At 42.4% G+C, this 24,576-nt stretch overlaps 1 protein-coding gene across 4 annotated transcripts in view; it reads right to left on the bottom strand.

Moving 5' to 3' along the window:
• ZNF521 (zinc finger protein 521) overlaps positions 1-24,576 on the bottom strand; it is a 520,341-nt gene that overhangs the window by 191,127 nt on the left and 304,638 nt on the right. For 3 of the 4 annotated variants that reach the window (XM_075353338.1, XM_075353336.1, XM_075353335.1), the window contains one exon: positions 13,309-13,347. The exons of the other annotated variant lie outside the window; for it this stretch is intronic. In XM_075353338.1, the coding sequence (XP_075209453.1) occupies positions 13,309-13,347 (39 nt within the window). The remainder of the gene's footprint in view (positions 1-13,308; positions 13,348-24,576) is intronic. 4 annotated transcript variants of the gene reach the window in all.

Raw genomic sequence — 24,576 nt, 5'->3', positions numbered from 1 at the left:
CACCGATAACCTCACTGATAGCAGCCAAGAGGTTTAAGAGTGTGAATTTCTGCATCTGGCGCTCATACTGGACACTGAATAAATTGAGATGTGTTGAGAAATGTGTTTCATTTTTTTCATCATTTGCATATCAGTAATATGTCTATCAATCCTGTGATTTCCATAATTCCATGACTTTTTCTTCTTTAGCCACAACTCATCAAGACCAGAGGTTCAAACCTCTTAATAAATCAGGAGCATCTGACAAGTGGCGTGTACCTTCATGTGCCTTGCTGCAAATCTTACTCCTGTCGGGAACTGGAGTAAGATTTCTGGCACAAGGAATGCTACAGCTGTTCATGAAGTAGACGAGCTATGTTGTCATGTGTACATTCTGCCCTTGTTCTACAATTCTGACTAGCTCAATTTCACAATGCACGCCTATGGAACCTCATTCTGATGCTCCATGGGTTGGCACTGTAAAAAAGACTTCTGGACACACAGAGAGCAGCAAGACTTGTCCAGTCTGAAGAGCGGTGACAAGTGAGAAGCTAAAAAGTACGGTGCTGGACATCGGAGACAGTGGCGGTAGATGACAATATTATCACACGCACACTACATTGCATGCATGGAAGTGCCCTTTTAATGAAGGTCAGACTAGCCTGCCTGGTCTGATCTCACAGAAGAGATACAGTAACACAAATTGCTGATAATGTTAAGGATAATTATGACATCAAACAGGTGTGCAGACAGGTTAGAGTTCCTGTGCTGTACACCATCAAAAGGCAAATCATCAGAAGTGGATTATCGAGGCCTGAATTGATGAATAACATTTATTTTACATCATGTGGTTGGCTGGTGTGTATGCATGGCTTACAAGGAAAATGGAAGGTACCAGGATGGGAAAAAGGCAAATATTTAGGAATATTTAGAAATTTGCTTAACCCAGTGAATTTGAGTAAATTACTTAACATTGCCCTTACACATTTGTGATTACAGCAGCCACAGAAGGCTCACATGGCCTCGGGTATGGCTTACCCTTAATACTTTGTTGGCTTCCCCTTAATACTTTGTAGATCTCAGATCACATTGTATAGCACATCTAATCAGAAGAGATGACTAGCCTGTATAAAAGCAGAAGCAGGCAATATAGGAGCCATTTTGTGATGAACCTGGATAGAGAAGATATCATCGTTCAGAGCCATAAAGATAGGAATAGAAATCCTAAAACACAGAACAAGCAGTTGAGATATTGTGTATGACAGCACAGCAGGGAAGAAGATCTGTGTGTGAAAAACATACTGTCACCACTGGTTACTATCCATGTATCTATAGCGTATTTGTTGACGTCACTTTGCCTTAAAGAGCTTTAAAGGGATTAAGTACAGTCCTTGGAGACCTCAGAGAATCATAAACATCCTTTCAGGACAATCTGAGGCTTTGTAGGACTTTTGATTCGTGGCTAAGCAACAAAATGTTAAAAAAATTATGCAAAGCTGGCAAACCGTAATTTCAAAAGATGAACTCATCTCGACGTAATGATATGGCTGGAGTACAATGCAAACTACCTGAGCAAGGTACAGGACTGCTACAGCAGCTCCTGATGAAAAGGCGACAAGGAGTAACTGTGCTGCAGCATTGGAGGATCTTCTCTTGGCTATTAGGGATGTGATTTCTCATCGAGCTGTTTACCGATTTCAGTAACAACCAAGAGAGTTGTGAAAGAACTCTATACAGCAAGTAACTACATATCTGTAGAGAATCAGTAATGTACCGTATTTACTTTAGAATTAGTTACTCTACGCTAATGTCCTATATCAAAAACAGCACTGAAATTGTGTGATAGCTGCAATAAATACCCTATGCCACCGTCACAAGAAGGTACCAGAAGCTGAGACATGGGGACTTGCTTTACAGGGTCCTCAACTGAAGAGTGGGTGATTATTGTCGATTTTTTGCCCGTAAGAAAATAGTATAATATTTATCTGGTAAAAACTCACGGACTAATGGCAGAAGATGTAAACTGCCCAAGGCCAAAAAGACTAATGCACTGCCAGGTTGCAGCAAGACCTCCATTAAATGGAGACATCACAAGTGCAAAGGAAGATGGTAAAATGTACACTTGTGGCTTGCATAGGTCACTGTTCAGACACGCAGGTTCACAGTATCTGGTATGCAGCCTATTAGTTACGCCCATCACAGTATAAATATGTGCTCCATGTAGGGACAGTGAGTATAGTATGCAAGGCCTAACATAAAGAGGCCTGGCTGCATCCTGTATAAAATATTCTGTGCAAAGAATAAATAAATATATGAGGTATTGGTAGGCCTTGGGCAGTTTACATCTTCTGCCATTAGTCTGTGAGTTTTTGCTTATTTTCTGGAGAATTTTTAATCCTCTTTTTGGTGTTTTTTATTTATTTATCTGGTAACAGCTCTTTAGTAAGAAGACCCTTATATATCATCTTTCTGGATACCAATTAAACAGTAAATTGGATATAGATGCAAAGTGAAAGCCCTTCTAATCAATCTACCTACAGTTGCAAACAAAATTATCCAACTTCCTTTGTAAATTAGGTTTATTAGCAAAATTTACAACCTTTCTGTTATTTGGAACAAACCAAATACACTGTGTGTGCAGAATTATTAGGCAAATGAGTATTTTGATCACATGATACTTTTTATACATGTTGTCCTAATCCAAGCTGTATAGGCTTGAGAGCCAACTACCAATTAAGTAAATCAGGTGATGTGCATCTCTGTAATGAGGAGGGGTGTGGTGTAATGACATCAACACCCTATATAAGGTGTGCTTAATTATTAGGCAACTTCCTTTCCTTATGCAAAATTGGTCAGAAGAGAGATTTGAAAAGTCCAAAATTGTGAGACGTCTTGCAGAGGGACGCAGCAGTCTTGAAATTGGCAAATTTTTGAAGCGTGATCACCGAACAATCAATCGTTTCATGGCAAATAGCCAACAGGGTCGAAAGAAGCGTGTTGGGCAAAAAAGGTGCAAAATTACTGCCCATGAATTGAGGAAAATCAAGCGTGAAGCTGCCAAGATGCTATTTGTCACCAGTTTGGCCATATTTCAGAGCTGCAACGTTACTGGAGTATCAAAAAGCACAAGATGTGCCATACTCAGGGACATGGCCAAGGTAAGGAAGGCTGAAAAACGAAAACCTTTGAACAAGAAACATAAGATAAAACGTCAAGACTGGGCCAAGAAATATCTTAAGACTGATTTTTCAAAGGTTTTATGGACTGATGAAATGAGAGTGACTCTTGATGGGCCAGATGGATGGGGCAGAGGCTGGATCAGTAAAGGGCAAAGCACTCCACTCTGACTCAGACGCCAGCAAGGTGGAGGTGGGGTACTGGTATGGGCTGGTATCATCACAGATGAACTTGTGGGACCTTTTCGGGTTGAGGATAAAGTGAAGCTCAACTCCCAGACTTACTGCCAGTTTCTGGAAGACAACTTCTTCAAGCAGTGGTACAGGAAGAAGTCGGTATCGTTCAAGAAAAACATGATTTTCATGCAGGACAATGCTCCATCACATGCATCAAACTACTCCACAGCGTGGCTTGCCAGTAAAGGTCTAACAGATGAAAAAAAATAATGACATGGCCCCCTTGTTCACCTGATCTGGACCCCATAGAGAACCTGTGGGCCCTCATAAAATGTAATATTTACAGGGAGGGAAACAGTGTCTGGGAGGCTGTGGTGGCTGCTGAACGCAATGTTGATCGTAAACAGATCAAGCAACTGACAGAATCTATGGATGGTAGGCCGTTGAGTGTCATCATAATGAAAAATGGCTATATTAGTCGCTAAATTTTTTTGGGTTTTGTTTTTGCATGTCAGAAATGTTTATTTCTAAATTTTGTGCAGTTATATTGGTTTACCTGGTGAAACTAAACAAGTGAGATGGGAATATATTTGGTTTTTATCAAGTTGCCTAATAATTCTACACAGTAGTTGCACAGTTACCTGCACAAACAGATATCCTCCTAAGATAGCCAAATCTAAAAAAAAAACACTCCAACTTCCAAAAATATTAAGCTATGATATTTATGAGTCTTTTGGGTTGATTGAGAATATAGTTGTTGATCAATAACAACTTGCCTAATAATTCTGCACACAGTGTAATAATTTAAATAGGTTAATACAACTAATATATCAAGTGGTTTCTCTAATCTATCACAAAATACCACTTTTACTGACTACTGCAGTCTCAGTCTCAGAATTATTCCACATCATCATACAAGCGTTTTTAGTACTTCGAATACCACTTTTGGTTGTTATGACCTGCTGCAAACATGATGCATAGCCAAACACCAGCCTCTGGCAGAGTTCCTGGGGAAACTTAGCCAATCTCATAAGCAGTGACCTCTACTTCACTAATAGTCTTACACTGGCATGCTTAAACTGCTTTCTTCAAAACATACCAAAGATTTTCATTGGGGTTCAAATGAGGCGACGGTGATGGCCACACCAGCATCTTCCAGGACTTCTGAAATCATGCCTTGGTGGACACTGCTTGGGATCATTGTTCTGTTGGGAGGTCCAATGACAACCAAGCTTTAGATGTTTTCTCAAAGGAGTTACTGATATTTTACTTAATCTATCTTGCCTACCACACTTCCACAGGCTACTTGTTTCCATTACTAGAAAAAGCAAAGAAGCTCAAAACATCACCGAGACTCTGCCTCCAAAGCTTATGCTAAATGAAAGGCAGAGTTACCGGTGTGAGTCATGTAGATCAGGAGATCAGTCTGTCAGTCACTTCATGTCTCACAGTGGTAACACCCCTTTAATTTAAAAAAAACCTCTAGAGGTAAATTCTTAGTGAGATCTATGTCTGGGTCATAAATCTTAACAGCTCATCTACATATTAAAAAAATGTGAATTTCTCAGGAATTAGACATCAGATTGCAGATAGCAAGGCATCAAACATTATACTTTCTATACCTGCATGCCCATAAAAATGGCTTAGGAGGGTTTATTTTTATATAGCTGAACGCGACTAATATACCAAATGGTTTCTCTAAATGTAACACAAAATGCCACAAAAGAACAATAGCTATACTACCTGGAAATGGAAGAAAAAGGCAGCTATAACCGGCTGCCACCAGATTCCTGAGGATGCAAATGTTGAAAAACCTTTGGGTGACTGCAAAATACCTACAGCAAAATTTGGTGGCTGCAGGCAAAGAGGTTCTAATTTACACAGAAAAGTGCACACTAAATGCTGAGCATCCCCATGCCTGAATTCAGAAGACTTGAGCAAATAGATTAGCTCTACCTAAAGGGTGCTTTACATGCTGCGACATCGCTACCGATATATCGTCGGGGTCACGTCGTTAGTAACGCAGATCCGGCGCCGATAGCGACATTGCAGCGTGTGACACCAAGGAGCGACGATCAACGATCGCAAAATCGTTCAAAAACGGTGATCGTTGACACGTCGCTCCTTTCCTTAATATCGCTGCTGCCACAGGTACGATGCTGTTCGTCGTTCCTGCGGCATCACACATCGCTACGTGTGACACCACAAGAACAACGAACATCTCCTTACCTGCGTCCACTGGCAATGCGGAAGGAAGGAAGTGGGCGGGATGTTATGTCCCGCTCATCTCCACCCCTCCCCTTCTATTGGCCGTCCGCTTAGTGACGCCGAAGTGATGTTACTATGACGCCAAACGCACCTCCCCCTTGAGGGAGGGATTGTTTGGCGGTCACAACGACGTCGCTGACAAGGTATGTTTGTGTGACGCTGCCGTAGTGATAATGTTTGCTACGGCAGCGAGCACCAAATGTTGCACGAACAACGGGGGCGGGTGCTATCACGCTCAACATCGCTAGCAATCGCTCGCGATGTCACAACATGTAAAGCACACTTTAGTCCAGTGGTCAGCCCTCTTTGGCAACCGGACTAGGGCAGTCTTCACTTCTGCAGCTGGCATCCTCGGCCTAGCACACTGGGAAGCCAAAATCACTATGACTCATGCAACATATTACATGGATTGGGGTGTGGAAACTAGTATATGCCAGAAACTCATCCATTTCTTGGCATAATGCGCCAAAGATACCCACCTCAGCAGTGAAGACTACCTTGGTCCAGCAGCCATAAAGGACCAGACTTCACATTGGTCTAATGGAGTGAATATATTTTTGCTATTTTTGCTCAATTTTAGAGCTTGGGATTGGAGACCTTCAGCATTTAATATGCAACTTACTGTTAAGCTGAAACCTCAGTGTTTGCTGCCACCTAATCTCGTTTCAGGTTTTTTGCAATCACTCTAGGATTTTTGACCAGCCACCTCCTCACAATTCTGGTGGCATGTCCAGGTATTCTGTGATAAGTTGGAGAAATCCTTTAGTATATTAGTTATGTTGAACTATTTAAATTGTTCTGGTTCTATTGGTTTATGGAAAACAGCAGAACATTTGTAAATTTTGATAAACTTAAATTGCAATGGGGTTGAATAATTTTGATTGCAGCTATATGTGAGATAATTTGTGCTGGTAGTTATGAGAAGCTAGCTCCATCTGCTGCTGATTGACAGCTTTCTACCTATACTATGCACAAAGAAAAAGCTGTTGATCAGTGGGGAGAGGTAAGGGAGATAGCAGCTCATGAATATCGAGGACTCATGAGCGCACATGATAGAGAGGGCTGCAGCTCTTGGTTCCCTCTACATCTAATCACTACAGCAAGAAATCCAGTAAATGACACACCAAGTCTACCATCATATATAAGTAATGCTGATTGATATGCAGTTTATAATCTCTGGTGTGGTCATGGCATGTCCAGAAGGAATAGGGAGTCCTGTAAAAATGGGCAAAATGTTTACTGTACCCTCTGAACAAACTCCAGTGATCTTACACAAACTTCAAAAAAATGATCCAGCACAATTGTGGTTCTTAAGGCGAATTCATGCAACAGTAAGTGCCTACACTATATAATCTTTGCAAACGTTTGAGCAATGTAAAGCTCCATTTGATGTATTTATATAGATTAGATTCCCTACAAAACACACTGCCTACCATGTATGTATCCATGCAACATACATTCATGCATGCTCAAGTTCGATCAATGGGTAGGTCCAGAATTAGTAATTGTACTGAAATGGGAGCCGGGTCATATATATGAAGGAGAGAATCTCCATAGCAATGATTAAAATGGATCCGCTATGTGGTACTGGTTGACACAGCCACATATCTAACCACCATGGAAAGGGAAAATTGTTGATTTTGTACCCCTAACCTTCACCCCATTAATGGGGTTATTTAAGACTATGAAAACCCCTTTTCTTTCCACATGCATTGAATTAAAATAAGAAATCTTATCAACTGCTATAGTGGCACCGTTCGAGCGGTGTCGGCAGTCGAATTCCAGGGCCTCACATAGGCTCTCATCTGCCTTCGGTCAAATGATGAATCAACAGGAAGTGAGAAATGTGGCTGGCGCTTACTGGCTGTTGATTATGTGAGGGGAAAGAAGTCGGTAGTGATTGGGCGCTGGGCTTGTGTGATGACACAACCAAATATGAGGCCCAGGAAAGCGAGCGCCGACACCGCTGGAACGGCGCCACCACCAAAGATGAGTATGAGCTGTTTTTATTTTAATTAGGGCACAGCTGTGGAAAGAGAAGGGGTTGTCAGAGTAGTGGACAACCCCATTAACCTCTTCACGACACATGACGTACTGGGTATGTCATGGATCGTGTGAGGTTAATCCCCGCCACCTGTTGTGGGCAGTCAGCAGCGATCCCTGCAAATGTCAGCTGATTTGAACAGCTGACATGTGCGGCTATCAAGCACAAGTGGATCCGCTCTCCACTTGCGCCTGTTAACCCCTTACATCTCGCTGTCAAAATGAGACAGTGAGATGAAACAGCGTGCCGCGGTACGCATTTACTTACCTGGCGCCAACGGAAGTTACGTGATATGATCACGTGGATCTGATGGTAGCACAGGGTCATGTAATGACTCCTGTAGCTTTCATGAGTCACTTCCTCTTACACCTGGCAGACTGCAAGTTGTATTAAGAGAGCTACTTTTCTGCAGATCTCAACTGTGTAGCTGTGATCTGGAGAAATGGAAGAGAGATCAGACTGCTGATCCTTATAGTCCCCTAGGGGAACTAGTACAATAAAAAAAAGTTTTAAAAAATAAAAAACTTAAATGTTCAAATCACCCCCCCATTCGCCCCAATGAAAATTAAAGAGTTAAAAAAAATAAAAAATATACACATATTTGGTATCGCCGTTTTCAGTAATACCCGATCTATCAAAATATAAAATCAATTAACTTGATCGGTAAATGGCTTAGTGACAAAAAATTCCAAACGCCAAAATTATGTTTTTTGTTTTTTGGCGTATTTTGTGCAAGATGCGATAACAGGTGATAAAAACGTAGCTTCTACACAAAAATAGTACCGTTAAAAACTCAGCTCGAGATGCAAAAAATGAGCCATCACTGAGCCCCATATCCCAAAAAATGAGAACACTATGAATCGCAGAAAATGGTGCAAAAAGTGCACTTGTGAATTTTTTTAACCCCTTAGATAAAAGGAAATCTATACATGTCTGGTGTCTAAGAACTCGTACCGACCTGAGACATCACACTTACATGTCAGTTTTACCATATAGTGAACACTGTGAATAAACTATCCCAAAAATAATCAGGCAGTCGCACTTTTTTTTTACAATTTTTGCACACTTGGAATTTTTTTGCCGGTTTTTCGGTACAGTATATGGTAAAACTAATGGTTTCATTCAAAAGTACATCTCATCCAGCAAAAAGTAAGCCTTTACATGACAAGATTGACAGAAAAAATAAAAAACATAAGAAGAAGAAGGGGAGCGACAAAACCCCTGGAAAACGGAAAATCGCCCGGGGGGCGAAAGGGTTAGTGCTAAGTAATGTCGCTGCCCTTCTTTCCCCATATCAGCACCCTGGCTTCCTCTATGCTATGTGCACTATTGAATATGTGAGCTATTAATCACTGAACAAGTTATTTATCCTTTATGAGTAAAGTTACGAGATATTACAGCTATTTTTATGTTGGCAAGTCATATACAGGTTTCATTAATGCCCAAAAGTGACCACGTTTGATTATAAAGCTGTAAAATGGCTATTTACTGTCAGAAGAGTATAGATTTCAAGTGTCCTTTCAAAGCATTTTGCATCAAACAGTCTGAAGCTGTGAATATCAATCTCATTTTACTTTCTCTTGTTCTTGGTATAGACATTTCAGACTGAACTCGGGATTAGGACCCGTTCCAAATCTTAAAGCTTCAACTCAATAGCACTGTGAAGACTCTTAAAAAAAATCCATGTTGTACAAATACAAGCCATTCTATTATGTCTCAATCAATTACCGTATTTTTCGGACTATAAGACGCACCGGACTATAAGACGCACCCTGGTTTTAGAGGAGGAAAATAGGAAAATAAAACTTTAAGCAAAAAAATGTGGTCATGACACACTGTTATGGGGTGAGGATCTGCTGCTGACACTGTTATGGGTGTAATGTCCCCAAATTCTCTACTAAGGTACCCCATCCTGGTAATGATCCTCCTGCCTTGTATATGATCCTGCTGTAAACCCCCATCCTTCTTATATACCCCCATCCTGCTCATATACCCCTATCCTGCTCATATACCAGCATCCTGCTTATATTCCCCCATCCTGCTCATATACTCACATCCTATTGATATACCCCCCCATCCATCCTGCTCATATTCCCCTATCCATCTTGCTCATATACTCCCATTCTGTTCATATACCCCCATCCTGTTCATATACCCCCATCCTGTTCATATACCCCCATCCTGTTCATACACCCCCCATCCATCCTGCTCATAAACTCCCAACCTGCTATATGCCCCCATCGTGCTCATATACCATCCTGGTATATGGCCTGTATCCTATAGCACAGAGAAAAAAAATAAACGTTTATACTCACCTTTTCCTCACTCCCTCCAGCACCGATCATATCTTCCTCTCTGCGCTGCTGACCTGTGTGTGTGGAGCCATTCCCCTGCAGCATCGCGATGTCTTCCTGTCTGTGCCGATCAGCTGATCAGCACAGATCAGCTGACCGGCACAGACAGGAAGACATTGCGTGCTGCAGGGGGACGGCTCCACACACGGGGACGGGTGAGTACACTGATTCACTGCACCCCGCGCTGATAATGACACGCGGGGGGCAGTGAATACAGCTGCACATGATCACTCCAGGCTGTAGTTGCCAGGGGTGATCATGCGGACCGGCTCTTTACTATGCGCGCGTCCCCGCTCGTCCTCCCGCCCACCTGTCAGCGCCGGCTTCTGCGCTGAGAAATGGGCGGGAGGATGGGCGTGCATATGTAATGAGCGGGCCCACGTGGTCACGGCAGGCGCTGCTGCTGTCTGCTTGTGCCCCCGATGACCCGCTCCACCGCAGCACCCTCATATCCGGCCGCAGCCCTATAGTCAGACCATAAGACGCACCCCCAACTTTCCCCCAACATTTGGGGGGAAAAAAGTGCATCTTATGGTCCAAAAAATACGGTAGTTTCCTTCATTAAACTTTCATTTATTAAGGTAATACTGTGTATGTAGAATTTACCACCACGCCTATAGTAATATTGTATGCATATGTAGAGTAATGGCTTTATCAGGACATGGTGGGTACTGCATGATCGAACATATCAAGACTAAAAATAACAGTAGATCAAAATTTAAAAAAAAGTAAGATGTTTTTATTTTATTAGAAACAGTGCCACCTTTGTCTATGGACTGTGAGTGGTAATGATGAAGTTTACCACATTCAAGTGATTAATGCTAAGCATCAAAACCAGGCACAACCACAGGACAATAATAGCATTGTTCTTGTAATGCAAAATAGCAGATGTAAAGAAATACTCAAAATAAATTATTAACTAAATGTATGTGTGTTGATATTTCTGCTGATCAGTGTCTTCCATGGTTTCAAGTTGTGCTTCAGTCCTCTTCTCACTAGGGATGAATGACCTACTCGGTGCTCATTCACAGAGTATAATGGAAGTTAATGGGGACCGTGAGAATTTTTCCAAAACATCTTCTGGAAAAATCCTCAAGTTCCCTTGTGACTTCCATTACACTCTGCAAACGAGTACCGAGCACCCAAGTATCAAAATGCTCGTTAGTCTTACCGAGCAGCGGGTTGTTCGCTCATCCCTACTTCTCACTAACACTCACAAAAATTCTACTTCTGGTTCATTTTCGATTCACCAGATCTCACACTCAGAGCTTTGTGTGAGATGGAAGTTGCTTTTACAATAACTAAGTAGCATCAGCATGAGGCTCAATAGGTTTATATGCCACATAGACCCCACTGGGATCTGGTAAGTTGGAATAGAAGTCATGTGAGTGAGAAGAGGACTGGAGCAAGACTGGAAACCATGGGAGAACAGAGTGAGTATATTAACACACATTACTTTACACATACTTTTACCCAGGTTTAGCTAATAAATGGAGATGATCGGACCCGTGGAAGTTCGGTTCAGCAGGTTCAGCTGGACTTTAGATAAAGTTCAGATTTGGACTTGGTCTTGACCTGAACCCCAATGGAAGTCACTAATTGGGGAATTCGGGTCTCCACCCACATTCAGCCAGCCATAAACAGATCCCTTCCGGGGGCAGGTGGGCGGGGTTTTTCCATATTTATTTCTTTGCTGCACACTATAATTGATCACTCTGTTGTTACCCCCAGTGCAAGCCGTTCAAATACTGCAAGCGGCTTGCACTAGGCCGCGCACAGAATGTACCTATGCTCACACTAGTGATTGCATACGTAAAGCACCTAATCTCTAAACGCGAACCCTGGTTTTCTTTTATGAAGTCTACATTCAATATGAACACCAAACCTTGGGTTCACTCATCTCTAGTAAGAAATAATATATTTGGAGTAAATCTTTAAAGTTTAAGTAGTCTATACACAATGAAAAAATATTGACAGTTCCAGTGATTTCAATGTGATCTTTTGATGATCTTTTGGCCTTGGAGGTCCCCGACAGATATTAGGTTCACTGAGGATGGGGCATGATGGATTTAAATATGTGCTATAATTTGCTCTGTCAGAAGATAAGCCACAACCAATATCCTCTGATGATAAAGCCACTGTAAACACAACTCTTTATAAGATATAACCCAGATACACCATAACTTCCATGTTTGACATAATAAACAGTAACTGTCATTTCCAAAAAACTTCCATCTTATTTTAGCACATCATATCACGGCGATCACTGGAACAGCAGGGGCACGATCTTTCTGAAGGCTCTGCCCTTTTGGCTTTGGGTACTTTCACACTTGCGTTTTTTTCCTTCAGTCGCAATCCGCCATTTTGGAAAACAGCGCAATACGTTAACGGATTCCACTGCTTCCCATAGACTTGTATGGACGACGCATTGTGACTGATGGTCCAGCATTGCATCCGCCGGGCGGAAAGAACGCAGCATGTAGCGTTTTTCTGAGCTTTCCAGAGCGTCAAAATACCGCAATGTGCTAGATTCCGTTGGCGTCTGTCATTTTTATAATGGAAGCCTATGGTGGCGGAATCCGTCGGAATCTGTCATTTGACGGATTCCTGTGACGGATCCGTCTTTACACAACTGTGCATGCTCAGTTGAGTAAATTGCTGAAAAAAAGCTACAACAGATTTCGTTGTTTTGCAGGAGCCATCGCATCAGTTGTGCTACTATATGCAACGCATCCGTTACATCCGTCGCACAACGCAATGCCTCGGATGCTGCACAACGCAAGTGTGAAACTAGCCTTTGACTGACATTTTTCATCTCTTCCTTCATTCTGGCACCCCGTGAAAGTCTCAACCCATGGTACTATCACTGACATATAAAAGGGGTTTTTTAAACTAGGTTGACCCTTAAAGCATCACTCTTTCTCCCACTTCCCCATAGAAATTATGGCTGTAGTCTATAGCGATGATCTCTACTGTATGTGCGTTAGTCTTGCTGTAGCCACTTTTCTTTTGGTGTTGATAATGGAGTCAAAGGGTAACTAAACTTTAAGAACACTTTTGCCAAGTTATAGTCTCACGTGGAAACATTTGATCATCGGGGTTCTGGGCTTCCAAAGCCCCACTGATGCCCAAGCACTTTATACCTTTAGGATCTTAGGACCTAGACTTCCTCCAATCAAAATTTCAGACATGTGGTTGTAACATATCCAAAAGATCTTTTTTTAATCAAAGTTTAACTACCCTTTAATGTTCATGAATGAAATATACTGAATGCGTCTGTGGCATAACAATAAAAAATATAAATATTTACTTTTACTTGGCTGTATCTTGTCTTCTGAATAAACTGTACCTATAATTTTGAGGAGAAAGGGTGAGAAGAATACAGTCACAAGCCATAATAATGGTAGATGAATTCTATTATTGTCAAAGAACGCATGCAAACATTAGGGAATTGCATACATGGGAGAGATCTATACAGAGCTGATTACAATAAGTTTTGCCCAGAAACATAAATTCTGCAAATTGGATACAGACTATAATCTATGCCGACAACTGAAGTATGCTAAATATTTTACAGAAATTAGCAGGTAACTGCATGATGGTTCCCATGCACATCCATCTCAGTATCATGCGTTGCTCTAAGCAAAGTATCTCCGGAAGGTCACGTGGTCTTCCGTCAAGCTGCATCTCGCTCATTTATAGCAAAATCCTCCATGATGGATGTTAGAAATGGCTTAGGGTTATTTACAGCTCGCCAGTACAAAGCCTCACAAGAATAAACAGAGATTTTCATTAATTTGACTCCTATGCAATTTTAAATCTCCCATTCTGTGTAAGCACGGTTAGAGAACGGCCCCATTACAGCTTAATGGACGTTGTTAATTCCTAAAGAGTCTTAATTTCAGATTTTTAATCACCCCTTAACTATTCAATTAAATTTCAATAAAATGTTAAGTACTTACACTAGCCTACCCATTTTTCGTCGTAAAATAGTTTTCACATTAATACTGATAGGGAATGGTGTGAATGTAAGGAGGTTAATAAAATGAAATAGTATTCTATACCGCAGTCCTGCCGGACACATAACCAACCGTCAAACACGGAAAATATTTATCATTTTTAAGTACATATGTTGTATTAGCAAAAATTTTATGCCTGAGACGGAGTAGAAACCATACATCTATCTGCTTTACTGCATTATCTGCCACTTCCACAGTACAAAGCGTAAACTATCCACATACACCGATCATCAAGAGTGAACAAGTGATTTGTGCGCGCTCCTCCCAAAAACAATGTCTTTAATTCACACACCACACTTACTGACACATGCAAGTTCACATAGAACAATAGTATAGCTCATTAAAGGGAATCTGTCAGCAGAAAATGACTGTCCAAACCAAGCACAAGCTCTCAGTGCACCCTTGTCATAGCCAAACTCCAGTCCTCAAGGCCCACCAACACTGCATGTTTTCAGGATTTCCTTAGCATTGCATAGGTGTGGGAATTATCCGCTATGCAGGTGATTTTCTGTTTTTCTGAGAGTTTTTTGCTTCCCTTCTTCCAAGAGCCATAACTTTTTTTATTCTTCCATCAATCTTGCCATATGAGGGCTTGTTCTGTGCGGTATGAGTTGTACCATATAGTGTACTGGATAACAGCAAACAAAATTTCAAGTATGGAAAATTTGCAAAAACAGTGAGACTGCATGATTGTTTTTGGGATAGTTTATTCACAGTGTTCACTATATGGTAAAACTGACATGTCAGTGTGATGCCTCAGGTCGGTACGAGTTTGTATACACCAAACATGGATAGGTTTACTGTTCTGTAAGGGGGTTAAAAAAAAAATCAGAAATATGTCCAAAAAAGTGGCACACTTTTTGCGCCATTTTCCGCGACACGTTGCATTTTGATTTTTCATATGGGGCTCAGTTATGGCTTATTTTTTGTGTCTTGAGCTGATGTTTTTAGTGGTACCATTTTTGCGCACATGGAATGTTTTGATTGTCTGTTATTGCATTTTGCGCAACATTTGCAATGACCAAAAAACGTAATTTTGGTGTTTGGAATTTTTTTGACACTACACCGTTTACTGATCAGATGAATAAATTAATTTTACATTTTGATAGATCGGGCATTTCTGAACGCAGGAAAACCAAATATGTGTATATTGTTTATTTTTTCAACCCTTTAATTTTCAATGAGGCAATTTTTTTTTTAAAAAAACTTTTTTTTTTATTTACTAGTCCCCCTAGTCACAGGGCCTCCAATGGCGGCTGGAAAAGACACATTCCCCGCTGCCGAGCTTTAAATTGCACTGTCACATTTTGACAGCATGATTTAAGGGGTTAACAGGCGCAGGTGGATCGCAGATCCACCCGCGCCTGATAGCTGCATGTCTGCTGTACAAATGAGGAGACATGTGCGGGAATCGCCATTGGCTCAACGCAGCAGTCAGCGTTGATCGACCCTTCATGATTTAGGACATATCATTATGTCCTAGGTTGTGAAGTGGTTAAATTACCACCTGTGCAATATGAATGAGATCCCGAAAACATGCACTGTTGGTGGAACATGAGGACTGGAGTTGGGGAACTCTGGTTAAGTGCATCTTTTCACCTATTTGTTTTCTGTGACATTCTATGGCTCCTGTAATGCCAGAGCTGTCCATCAAGAAGAGGAGGCCAGAGACAGATTGAAAACCAGTAGGTGGTAAAGTGCACTGAACAGCTTGGCGATGCCAAAGAAGCACCGAGCACCTGTGCTTGGTTTGAACAGTAATTTCATGCTGACACACTTTTTAAACGACATTTGCAAAACCCTTACCACCTTTTTCACTTCTACAGTACTGGTTTAGAACAACCACCATTAAATCTTACAGGGATCAACCTCTTGTTCTCTAGAACTACAGGAAGACCTTATAGTCTATTATTGCCTACAACAGAATCAATTAAATCCATTTTCCACCTTCCTTTGCAATGTACTTGCTGATCGATGAAAATGGACTAATTAGCTCAGTAGAAAGGTTATTTTTGTATGTAAAGGACCTCAATATTCTGGTGATAATTGATTTTTATGTTTCTTCTCTTCATATATACACGCCTCACATTTGTGTGAATATTTTATTATAAGTTTTCATGGGATAATACTGAAGATATGACACTTTGCTACAATATAAAGTAGTTATATAACGGTGTAAATTTGGTGTGTCCTCTAAATAACTCAAAACACAGCTATTAATGTATAAACCGCTGGCAACAAAACTGAGTACACCCCTAAGTGACAATGGCCAAATTGTGCTGAATTAGCTATTTTTCCTCCCCAATGTCATGCGACTCATTAGTGTTACAAAGTGTCAGGTGTGAATGCGGAGCAGGTGTGGTAAATTTGGTGTTATCACTCACATACTCTCTCATACTGGTTACTGGAAGTTCAACATGGCTCCTCATGGTAAATAATTCTCTGAGGATCTGAAAAAAATAATTGTTGCTCTACATACCTACATGCCTAGGCTATAAGATTGCCAACACCCCGAAACTGATCTGCAGCATGGTGGCCAAGACCATAACGCGGTTTAACAAGATAGGTTTTACTGCAAACAGGAGAGGGGTTGCCTCTTCAATGTAGACATATGAGAGCATTGCTGCAGAGGTAAAGGGGTGAGGGGGTCAGCCTGTCAGCGCTAAACCATACACCGTACACTGCATCAAACTGATTTGCAAGTCTGTTGTCACAGAAGGAAGCCTCTTTTAAAGATGATGCACAAGAAAGCCAGAAAAGAGTTTGCTGAAGACAAGCAGACTGAGGACATGGATTACTGGAACCATGTCCTGTGGTCTGATAATCCCCAAATTAACTTGTTTGGTTCAGATGGTGTCAAGTGTGTGTTGCAGCAACCAGGTAAAAAGTACAGACAAGTCTTGCCTATACTCAAGCATGGTGGTGGGAGTGTCATGGTTTTGGGCTGAATGAGTGCTGCCGGCTGTGGGGAGCTACAGTTCATTGACGGAACCATGAATGCTAATATGTATTGTGACATACTAAAGTAGAGTATGATCACCTCCTTTCATATTCCAACATGGTAACAACCCCAAACACCCCTCCAAGATGACCACTGCCTTGATAAAGAAACTGAGGGGAAAGGTGCTGGACTGGCCAAGAATGTCATTAAACCTATTAAGCATCTGTGGGGCATCCTCAAACAGAAGGTGGAGGAGCGCAAGGTCTCTAACATCCAAAAACTCTATGATGTCTTCATGGAGGATGGAAAAGGATACAGTGGCTCCTGTGAAGCTCTAGGGAACTCCATGCCGAGAGTTAAAGGGAACCTGTTAGGTCCCCTATGCCCTCCAACCCAGCAGCATTGATACTTGTATGCCCAAATTCCCTGCTTAATCAGCCCTGTATGATGCTATTAACTAATATGAAGGTTTAAAAAAAAGAGACTTATTAACCTGGCTTTCCCTATGCTAAATTAGGGCCTTGACTAGTCGCAGGGGCATTGCATCCCCACACTAGTCGTCCCCTTTTCCATGTTATCACGCTCTTGTGATAACATGATATCCATGAGCTGGTGACACCGCCAGCTAATGTAAATGTTGCATATGACCGCGACTAATTTTGGCAGCATCAGTGCGCTTCAGAAGAAAGGTGGACACTTCTCAGCTTCATTTGATGCACTACGCATGACCGGAAGTTCAGAAGACAGCTCACGTACACAACTCATGAACTTCCCGTCATGCGCTGTGCGCCTAATGAAGCAAGGAAGTGTACACCCGACTTCAAAGGCGCACTGACCAAAACGAGCGAGATTTCGAGGGACAGGCGGTGACACTGGGCTGTGGAACTCAAGTTATCTTTCCCACAGGGGCGTGATAATATGGAAAAATGGCCAACTAGTTTGGAGAAACAATGCCCCTGCAACTAGTCAAGGCCTTAATTAGCATAGGGAAAGCGAGGTTTATAAGTCATTTTTTTAAACATTCATATTATTGACTAGCATTATATAGGGCTGGTTAGGCAGGAATTTGGGCATGCAGATATCAATGCTCCCGGTTGGAGGGCATAGGGGACTTGACAGGTTCCCATTAAGGCAGCGCTTGAAAATCATGGTGGCCACACAAAATATTGACACTGTGCACAATTTGGCCATTTTCACTTAGGGGTGTACTCACTTTTGTTTCCAGCGGTTTAGACATTAATAGCTGAGTGTTAAGTTATTGTTCAGCGACTAATACCTAAAATCACCTTCAGCTAAAGCTTCAGTTGTTACAATAGCTTTACAGAGGAAAGTGGCTTCAATAGGCACAATACATTATAGGGCTGGAAAAAAACAGGATACACCTGTGAAATGCTCAAGTGTAAATAGAGATTTATGTTTATTCCCTAAGTTCCGTTTCCGTCCATGTAGGTTGGTAGCGGGAGTAAACTTAGGCCGGCAGATTGCCAATCTGGACTCTGCTACAGTGTCAGCTAATAGCTATTTATTAGAAGGCTCGTAATAGTAATGGTCCATTTCCCCTGCAGTGGCAATGCAAACCAAATTCCTGGCTTTCATTGGTTCCGCTTGCAAAATCAACTATACAGTGCTTTGCGAAAGTATTTCACCCCCTTGGCTTTTTACCTACATTACAACCTGTGTTTAAATATTTTTGTTATCCGATTTGTGTGTGAGGTGTCAGCACTAAATAGTCTAAGTTGTGGAAGGGAAGAAAGAAAAATATAGGCAAAAATTAATAAAAAATAAATAAATTGAAATACTATGTCCCAAGAATGACAAAAGTATTTTAGGAGTGATACCTTCATAGGCTAACCAGAAAAATGATATTGGCAATCTTTCAGAGCACACAGGCTCCTTCTTCAGGCACAATATTACTCTGTATTGCACATTGTAAAAAATAAATAAAAATTGCCATGTGCATATGTATTCATTCCTTTTGCTATGAAGCCCCTAAAGATTTCTGCTGCAAACAATTACTTCATAAGTTACATGCTTAGTGAAAGGAAGTCCACCTGTGTGCAATCTGAAGGCTGCTTTACACGTTACAATTGATCGTGTGATCGCATTTGCGATCACACCTGCCCCCATCATTTGTGCGGCATGGGCAATTTGTTGCCCGTGTCGCACAATGCTGTAACCCCCCGTCACACGTACTTACCTTCCAAACGACGTCGCTGTGGGCGGCGAACATCCACTTCCTGAAGGGGGAGGGATGTTCGGTGTCACAGCGACGTCACACAGCGGCCGGCCAATAGAAGCGGAGGGGCGGAGATGAGCGGGACGTAAACATTCCGCCCACCTCCTTCCTTCCGCATTGGCGGCGGCCACAGGTAAGCTGCAGTTCATCGTTCCCGGGGTGTCACACGTAGCGATGTGTGCTGCCCCGGGAACGATGAACAACTAAACGTTCGATTTTTAGAAAATGAGCGACGTGTCAACGATGAACGAGTAGGTGAGTAGCTCTGCTCGTTCATTGCTGTCACACGCTACGATATCACTAACGATGCCGGATGTGCGTCACTTACGACGTGACCCCGCCGACATCTCGTTAGATATATCGTAGCGTGTAAAGCCCGCTTAAGTGTCCCCTGGTCTGTCAGTATATACACACCTTTTCTGAAAGGCTACAGAGGCTGCAGCACCATTAAGCAAGAGGCACCACTATCCAAACAACACTGTGAAGACCAAAGAGATCTCCAAACAAGTCAGAGACAAAGTTTTTGTCAAGTACAAGTCAGGGTTGGGTTCTAAAAAAACATCTAGTTATGATGCCCCGAAGCACCATCAAATCCATTATCATCAAATGGAAAGAACATGGCACCACAACAAACCTGCCAAGAGAGGGCCGCCCACCAAACCTCTCAGCCCAGGCAAGGAGGGCATTATTCAAGGAGGCAGCACAGAGACATAAGGTAATTCTGAAGGAACTGTAGAGTTCCCAAGCAGAGACTGGTGTATTTTACCCATATGACCACAATAAGCTGTATACACCATAGAGCTGGCCTTTATGGAAGAGTGGCCAGAAAAAAAAGCCTTTACTTAAAGTAAAAAATTGGAAGGCTCGTTTTGAGTTTGTCAAGACATGTGGGAGATTGTGGTACTATGTAAAGTAAACTCTAAAAATACTGACTTTAGGGGGCTGAATAGTTATGCACACTGAAGTTTTCAGCTTATTTTGTCCTATTTGTTGATTGCTTCTCAATAAAAAGAAAACCAAATGATCACAGTTGTAGGCATGTCCTTTACATGAACTACCACTAAGGCTACTTTCACACATCCGGTTGTAGCAGTGCGGCACAATCCGGTGCTCTGCTGAAATAACTAAACCGTTTTTTTTGCCGCCGGTTTAGTTTTTTTACAGCATTGACTTGCATTGGCGCCGCATGGCCTTGCGTTCCGTACGGTTTTTGCCGCATGCGGCAGATTTAGCCGATGCGGCGGCCGGATGGAACGTTCCCTGGCACGTTTTTTGCTCCGGCAAAAAAACCGCATCGCGCCGCATCCGGCCGCTGCGGCGCATTTTTCAATGCATGCCTATGGACGCCGGATGCAGCAAAACCCGCATCCGGCCGCCGCATGCGGTTTCTTCCACTGCGCATGCTCAGTAGCGTGCCGCAACCGGGAAAAAACGGACGGGCCGCATGTAAAAACTTATGCAAAGGATGCGGTGTTTTCGCCGCATCCGTTGCATAGGTTTCACAGCCGGATTGAGCCACAGTGCTCAAACCGGATGTGTGAAAGTAGCCTAACCCTAAAAAATAACCACCGGAAGTGTAAGGTTGTTTGCTTCTGAAACACTGAAGCTTCTTGAAAGAGACCTGTAATATTGCCTAGAGTGGTGTAGGAAAAAGCCATCCAGAGGTGTTTCTCGACTAGTCCAGTCTCTGCCTATGATCCCAGTCCGGATCTTGAATGGGAACCTATCAAGCGAAAAAACGCTATTAGCCTGCAGATGTGGGGTTAATCCGCACTGACTGATAGCTTGCTCTTCATTAGAGGAGGCTGTCAGTCAGTGTGGGGGGCGTGGTTACAGCCGCTGCTCTCGATACACAGAGCGGTGACTAAACCTGCACTGGCACTGTTTCTATGAATGAAACCCGAACGCTTCCAGGAGGATTAAAATTCTTTTCCCCCTGGAAGCAGGGTTCAAAGTGCAGGCAGATTCAAACACTATAAACCTGAAGATTAACCCCATATTTTCAACTTAATATCATTTTTACAAATGACAGGTTTCCTTTTGACTATGTTTTCTCTTGAAACGTGGTAACGGTTGAGAGAGAAACAAACAAAAGTCTATACATTTATCAGGTATAGTGACTCTTTCTGGCGCCATCTTTTATCTGCTCGGTTCGGCGTTCTCCCTCCTCCTAATGTGGCCGTTGGAGTGCCTTTCCTTATTTTCTTATCTCACAATAGAAGAAAGGCAAGAGAGGAGTGGTTTAGACCTAGCACTCAACTCGCTATGTCACTGCACCAGTCATACTTGAAGCAAAAGCAACGGCGCGTTGATCTGAATACAGGAGGGAGCTGGAGGCAAAAGGAAGGCTATACAGGAGAAAGGTACATCTTCCTCAAAAGTCCCATGTCCGTTTTTTGTTTTGAGGCCCAATGGTACACAAATAAAACACAGAGCATTAATGTCTTATCTGATTTACAGATCAAAATCTTCCATTCAATTTATGAGGGACGTCAAAAAATAAAAAGCCATGAATGCTGTGTTTCTTTTTACCCTTTAAAGGGTGGAGACACTTAGAACTGTATTAATTTATTTTAGTTTAAGAAAAACGTAAGCAATGCTGGTGATACAAAACGAGAAAATGACCAAATTGGATGGAAATTTAATCCAGCACCCTTATGAACCATTGTCAGTTTTTTTATCGTACCCATAAAACCCATGAATGTCTGAATGAGCCCTTATACTGCAAGGTAAATAGACTGGTCATCAAACAATTATGGCAAATGTCTGATAGGCCGGTTCGGCAGCAGGCTGCGTCGGCCGCAGGACTTGTAATGCTACCGTAATCCTCTGGGTGCAGATACCTTTAATAACCGTAGCAGAGAAGACAGCCATCGTGATAGGTTTCTTGATATAATCGAAGTTCCACTCCTTTTCTTCACCACATGAACAATATTTATGCCAGATGTTTCACACAACTGGACCAGAAGTAGCTTTCTCAGTGTAATCCTATGAAGCCTTTATGTAAATCTCATAGGATGGCACTGAGAAAATCAATTTCTGGTCAACAGAAAAGATGCTGTATGATCCGGCTAATTTGAATTGTGCTGACAAGATACAGAAGAGGACCAGAACGACACTGATATCTGGAGAAGACAGTGACCAGTAGGTATAAAGGTACCGTCACACTTAGCGACGCTCCAGCGATCCCACCAGCAATCTGACCTGGCAGGGATCGCTGGAGCGTCGCTATATGGTCGCTGGTGAGCTGTCAATCAGGCAGATCTCCACAGCGATCAGAGATTAGCCACCAGCCATCAGTGACCCGAGTAAAGACGCTGTGCTTTGTAACCATAGCACACATCGGGTTACTAAGCAAAGCGCTTTGCTTATAGTTACCAGATGTGTACCTTGGCTACGTGTGCAGGGAGCAGGAAGCCGGCTTCTAGAAGCTGCGAACGCTGGTAACCAAGGTAAATATCGGGTAACCAAACAAAGCGCTTTGCTTGGTTACCCGATGTGTACCTTGGTTACCAGCGTCCGTAGAAGCCGGCTCCCTGCTCCCTGCACATTTAGATCGTTGCTCTCTCGCTGTCACACACAGCGATCTGTGCTTCACAGCGGGAGAGCAACGACCAAAAAATGGTCCAGGACATTCAGCAACGACCGGCGACCTCACAGCAGGGGCCAGGTCGTTGCTGGATATCACACACAGCGACATCGCTAGCAAGATCGCTGGTTTGCTTTAGCTTGGCAAATGATCAAAAATGGGGGGACCCCACGCTTTTTTTTAGCAAATTAATAATTTTTAAGTTGCCAGCAGCGACCTGGGAGTCAGAGGTGCATCCAGGCATCTTCCCCATGCGGTTCCCATTCATTTTTAGTGCAGTTTGCATTCAATTCAGCTATTTTCTGCCCCCCGAACCCTCCTAGGGGGGTCTGCGGGTAAATGCTCGAATTCCCCATAGACATCCATTATACTTGTTACACAAATCGAGTAGGTCCAGAGCATTGGACCCACTTGATTTGAGTAATGTGCACTTAAGCACTTTAGTGCTCGCTCATCACTAGTAATGATCAGTATGGCAGTATTTACCCTTATACAGCGGTACTTTTGGTCTTGGTAGAGTGGTAATTGGTAGTGATCAGTATGGCAGTATTTACCCTTATACAGCAGTATTATTGGTAGTTCTGATCTTCATACAAGCATGATTGGTAGTGATCAGTATGGCGGTTTTTACCCTTATACAGGTATTTACCCTTATATTTACCCTTGTATTATTGGTAGTATTGGTCTTGTAATTAGTATGGTGGTGTTTGCCCTTATACAATGGTATTATTGGTCTTGGTAGAGTGGTGATTGGTAATGATCAGTATGGCGGTATTTATTCTTATACAGCAGTATTATTGGTAGTATTGGTCTTGGTAGAGTGGTGATTGGTAATGATTAGTATGGTGGTATTTACTCTTATACAGCGGTATTATTGGTAGTATTGGTCTTGTAATTAGTATGTTGGTGTTTGCCCTTATACAATGATATTGTTGGTAGTATTGGGCTTGGTAGAGTGGTGATTAGTAATGATCAGTATGGTGGAATTTACTCTTATACAGAGGTATTATTGGTAATATTAGTCTTGGTAGAGTGGTGATTGGTAATGATTAGTATAGTGGTATTTGCCCTTATACAAAAGTATTATTGATAGTATTTGTCTTCGTACAGTCATGATTGGTAGTGATCAGTATAGTGTTATTAACCCTTATACAATACATTTGGGCTACAAGCTGGTGGTGGTGTGACCCAGGATAAAATATTGATGTAGTTCCTCTAAGACTCTGGTTACTCCCTTGGGGTCTCATATAAGTTGTGCAGCCTGTAAACTTGCCCAGCCCAGTCCGACTCTTCACTTCGCTCACTGCACTGGTTACACCATGAATCATTTTGTCTTTATAGAAAATTATTCCAGTATAACCTAATAATCTGAACAAAAGAGGCCTAGTATGCGTTCTGCAATTATGTTTAAAGGGAACCATGCTGTCACCAGATTTGGCGACTATAGGCTGCAGCCACCACCAGTAAGCCCTTAGATACAGCGTCCAGAGTACTGTATATAAGAGCCCAGGTCGCTGTGTAGAACACTTTTATAATACTCACCTAGGGGGCAATCCACTCTGATGGGTGTCGTTGCTCTCCGGTTGGGTGCCTCCTCCTTCTTCTGAGGCTCGTGTGCATGACGTGTCTTACGTTATGCACATTAGCCGGCACTGAGGTCCTGCGCATATGCGCTTTGATCTGCCCTGCTCAGGACAGGTAAAGTATTGTAGTGTGCATGCACGGGCGGTCTTTAACCTTTCCTTGTGCCTGTGTATTACAGTACTTTGATCTGCCATCAGCAGGGCAGATCA

The sequence above is a fragment of the Anomaloglossus baeobatrachus genome, chromosome 6 (genome assembly GCF_048569485.1).
Source record: "Anomaloglossus baeobatrachus isolate aAnoBae1 chromosome 6, aAnoBae1.hap1, whole genome shotgun sequence".
NCBI classification, from domain to species: Eukaryota; Metazoa; Chordata; class Amphibia; order Anura; family Aromobatidae; genus Anomaloglossus; species Anomaloglossus baeobatrachus.
This window is presented reverse-complemented; position numbering and strand designations above follow the sequence as displayed.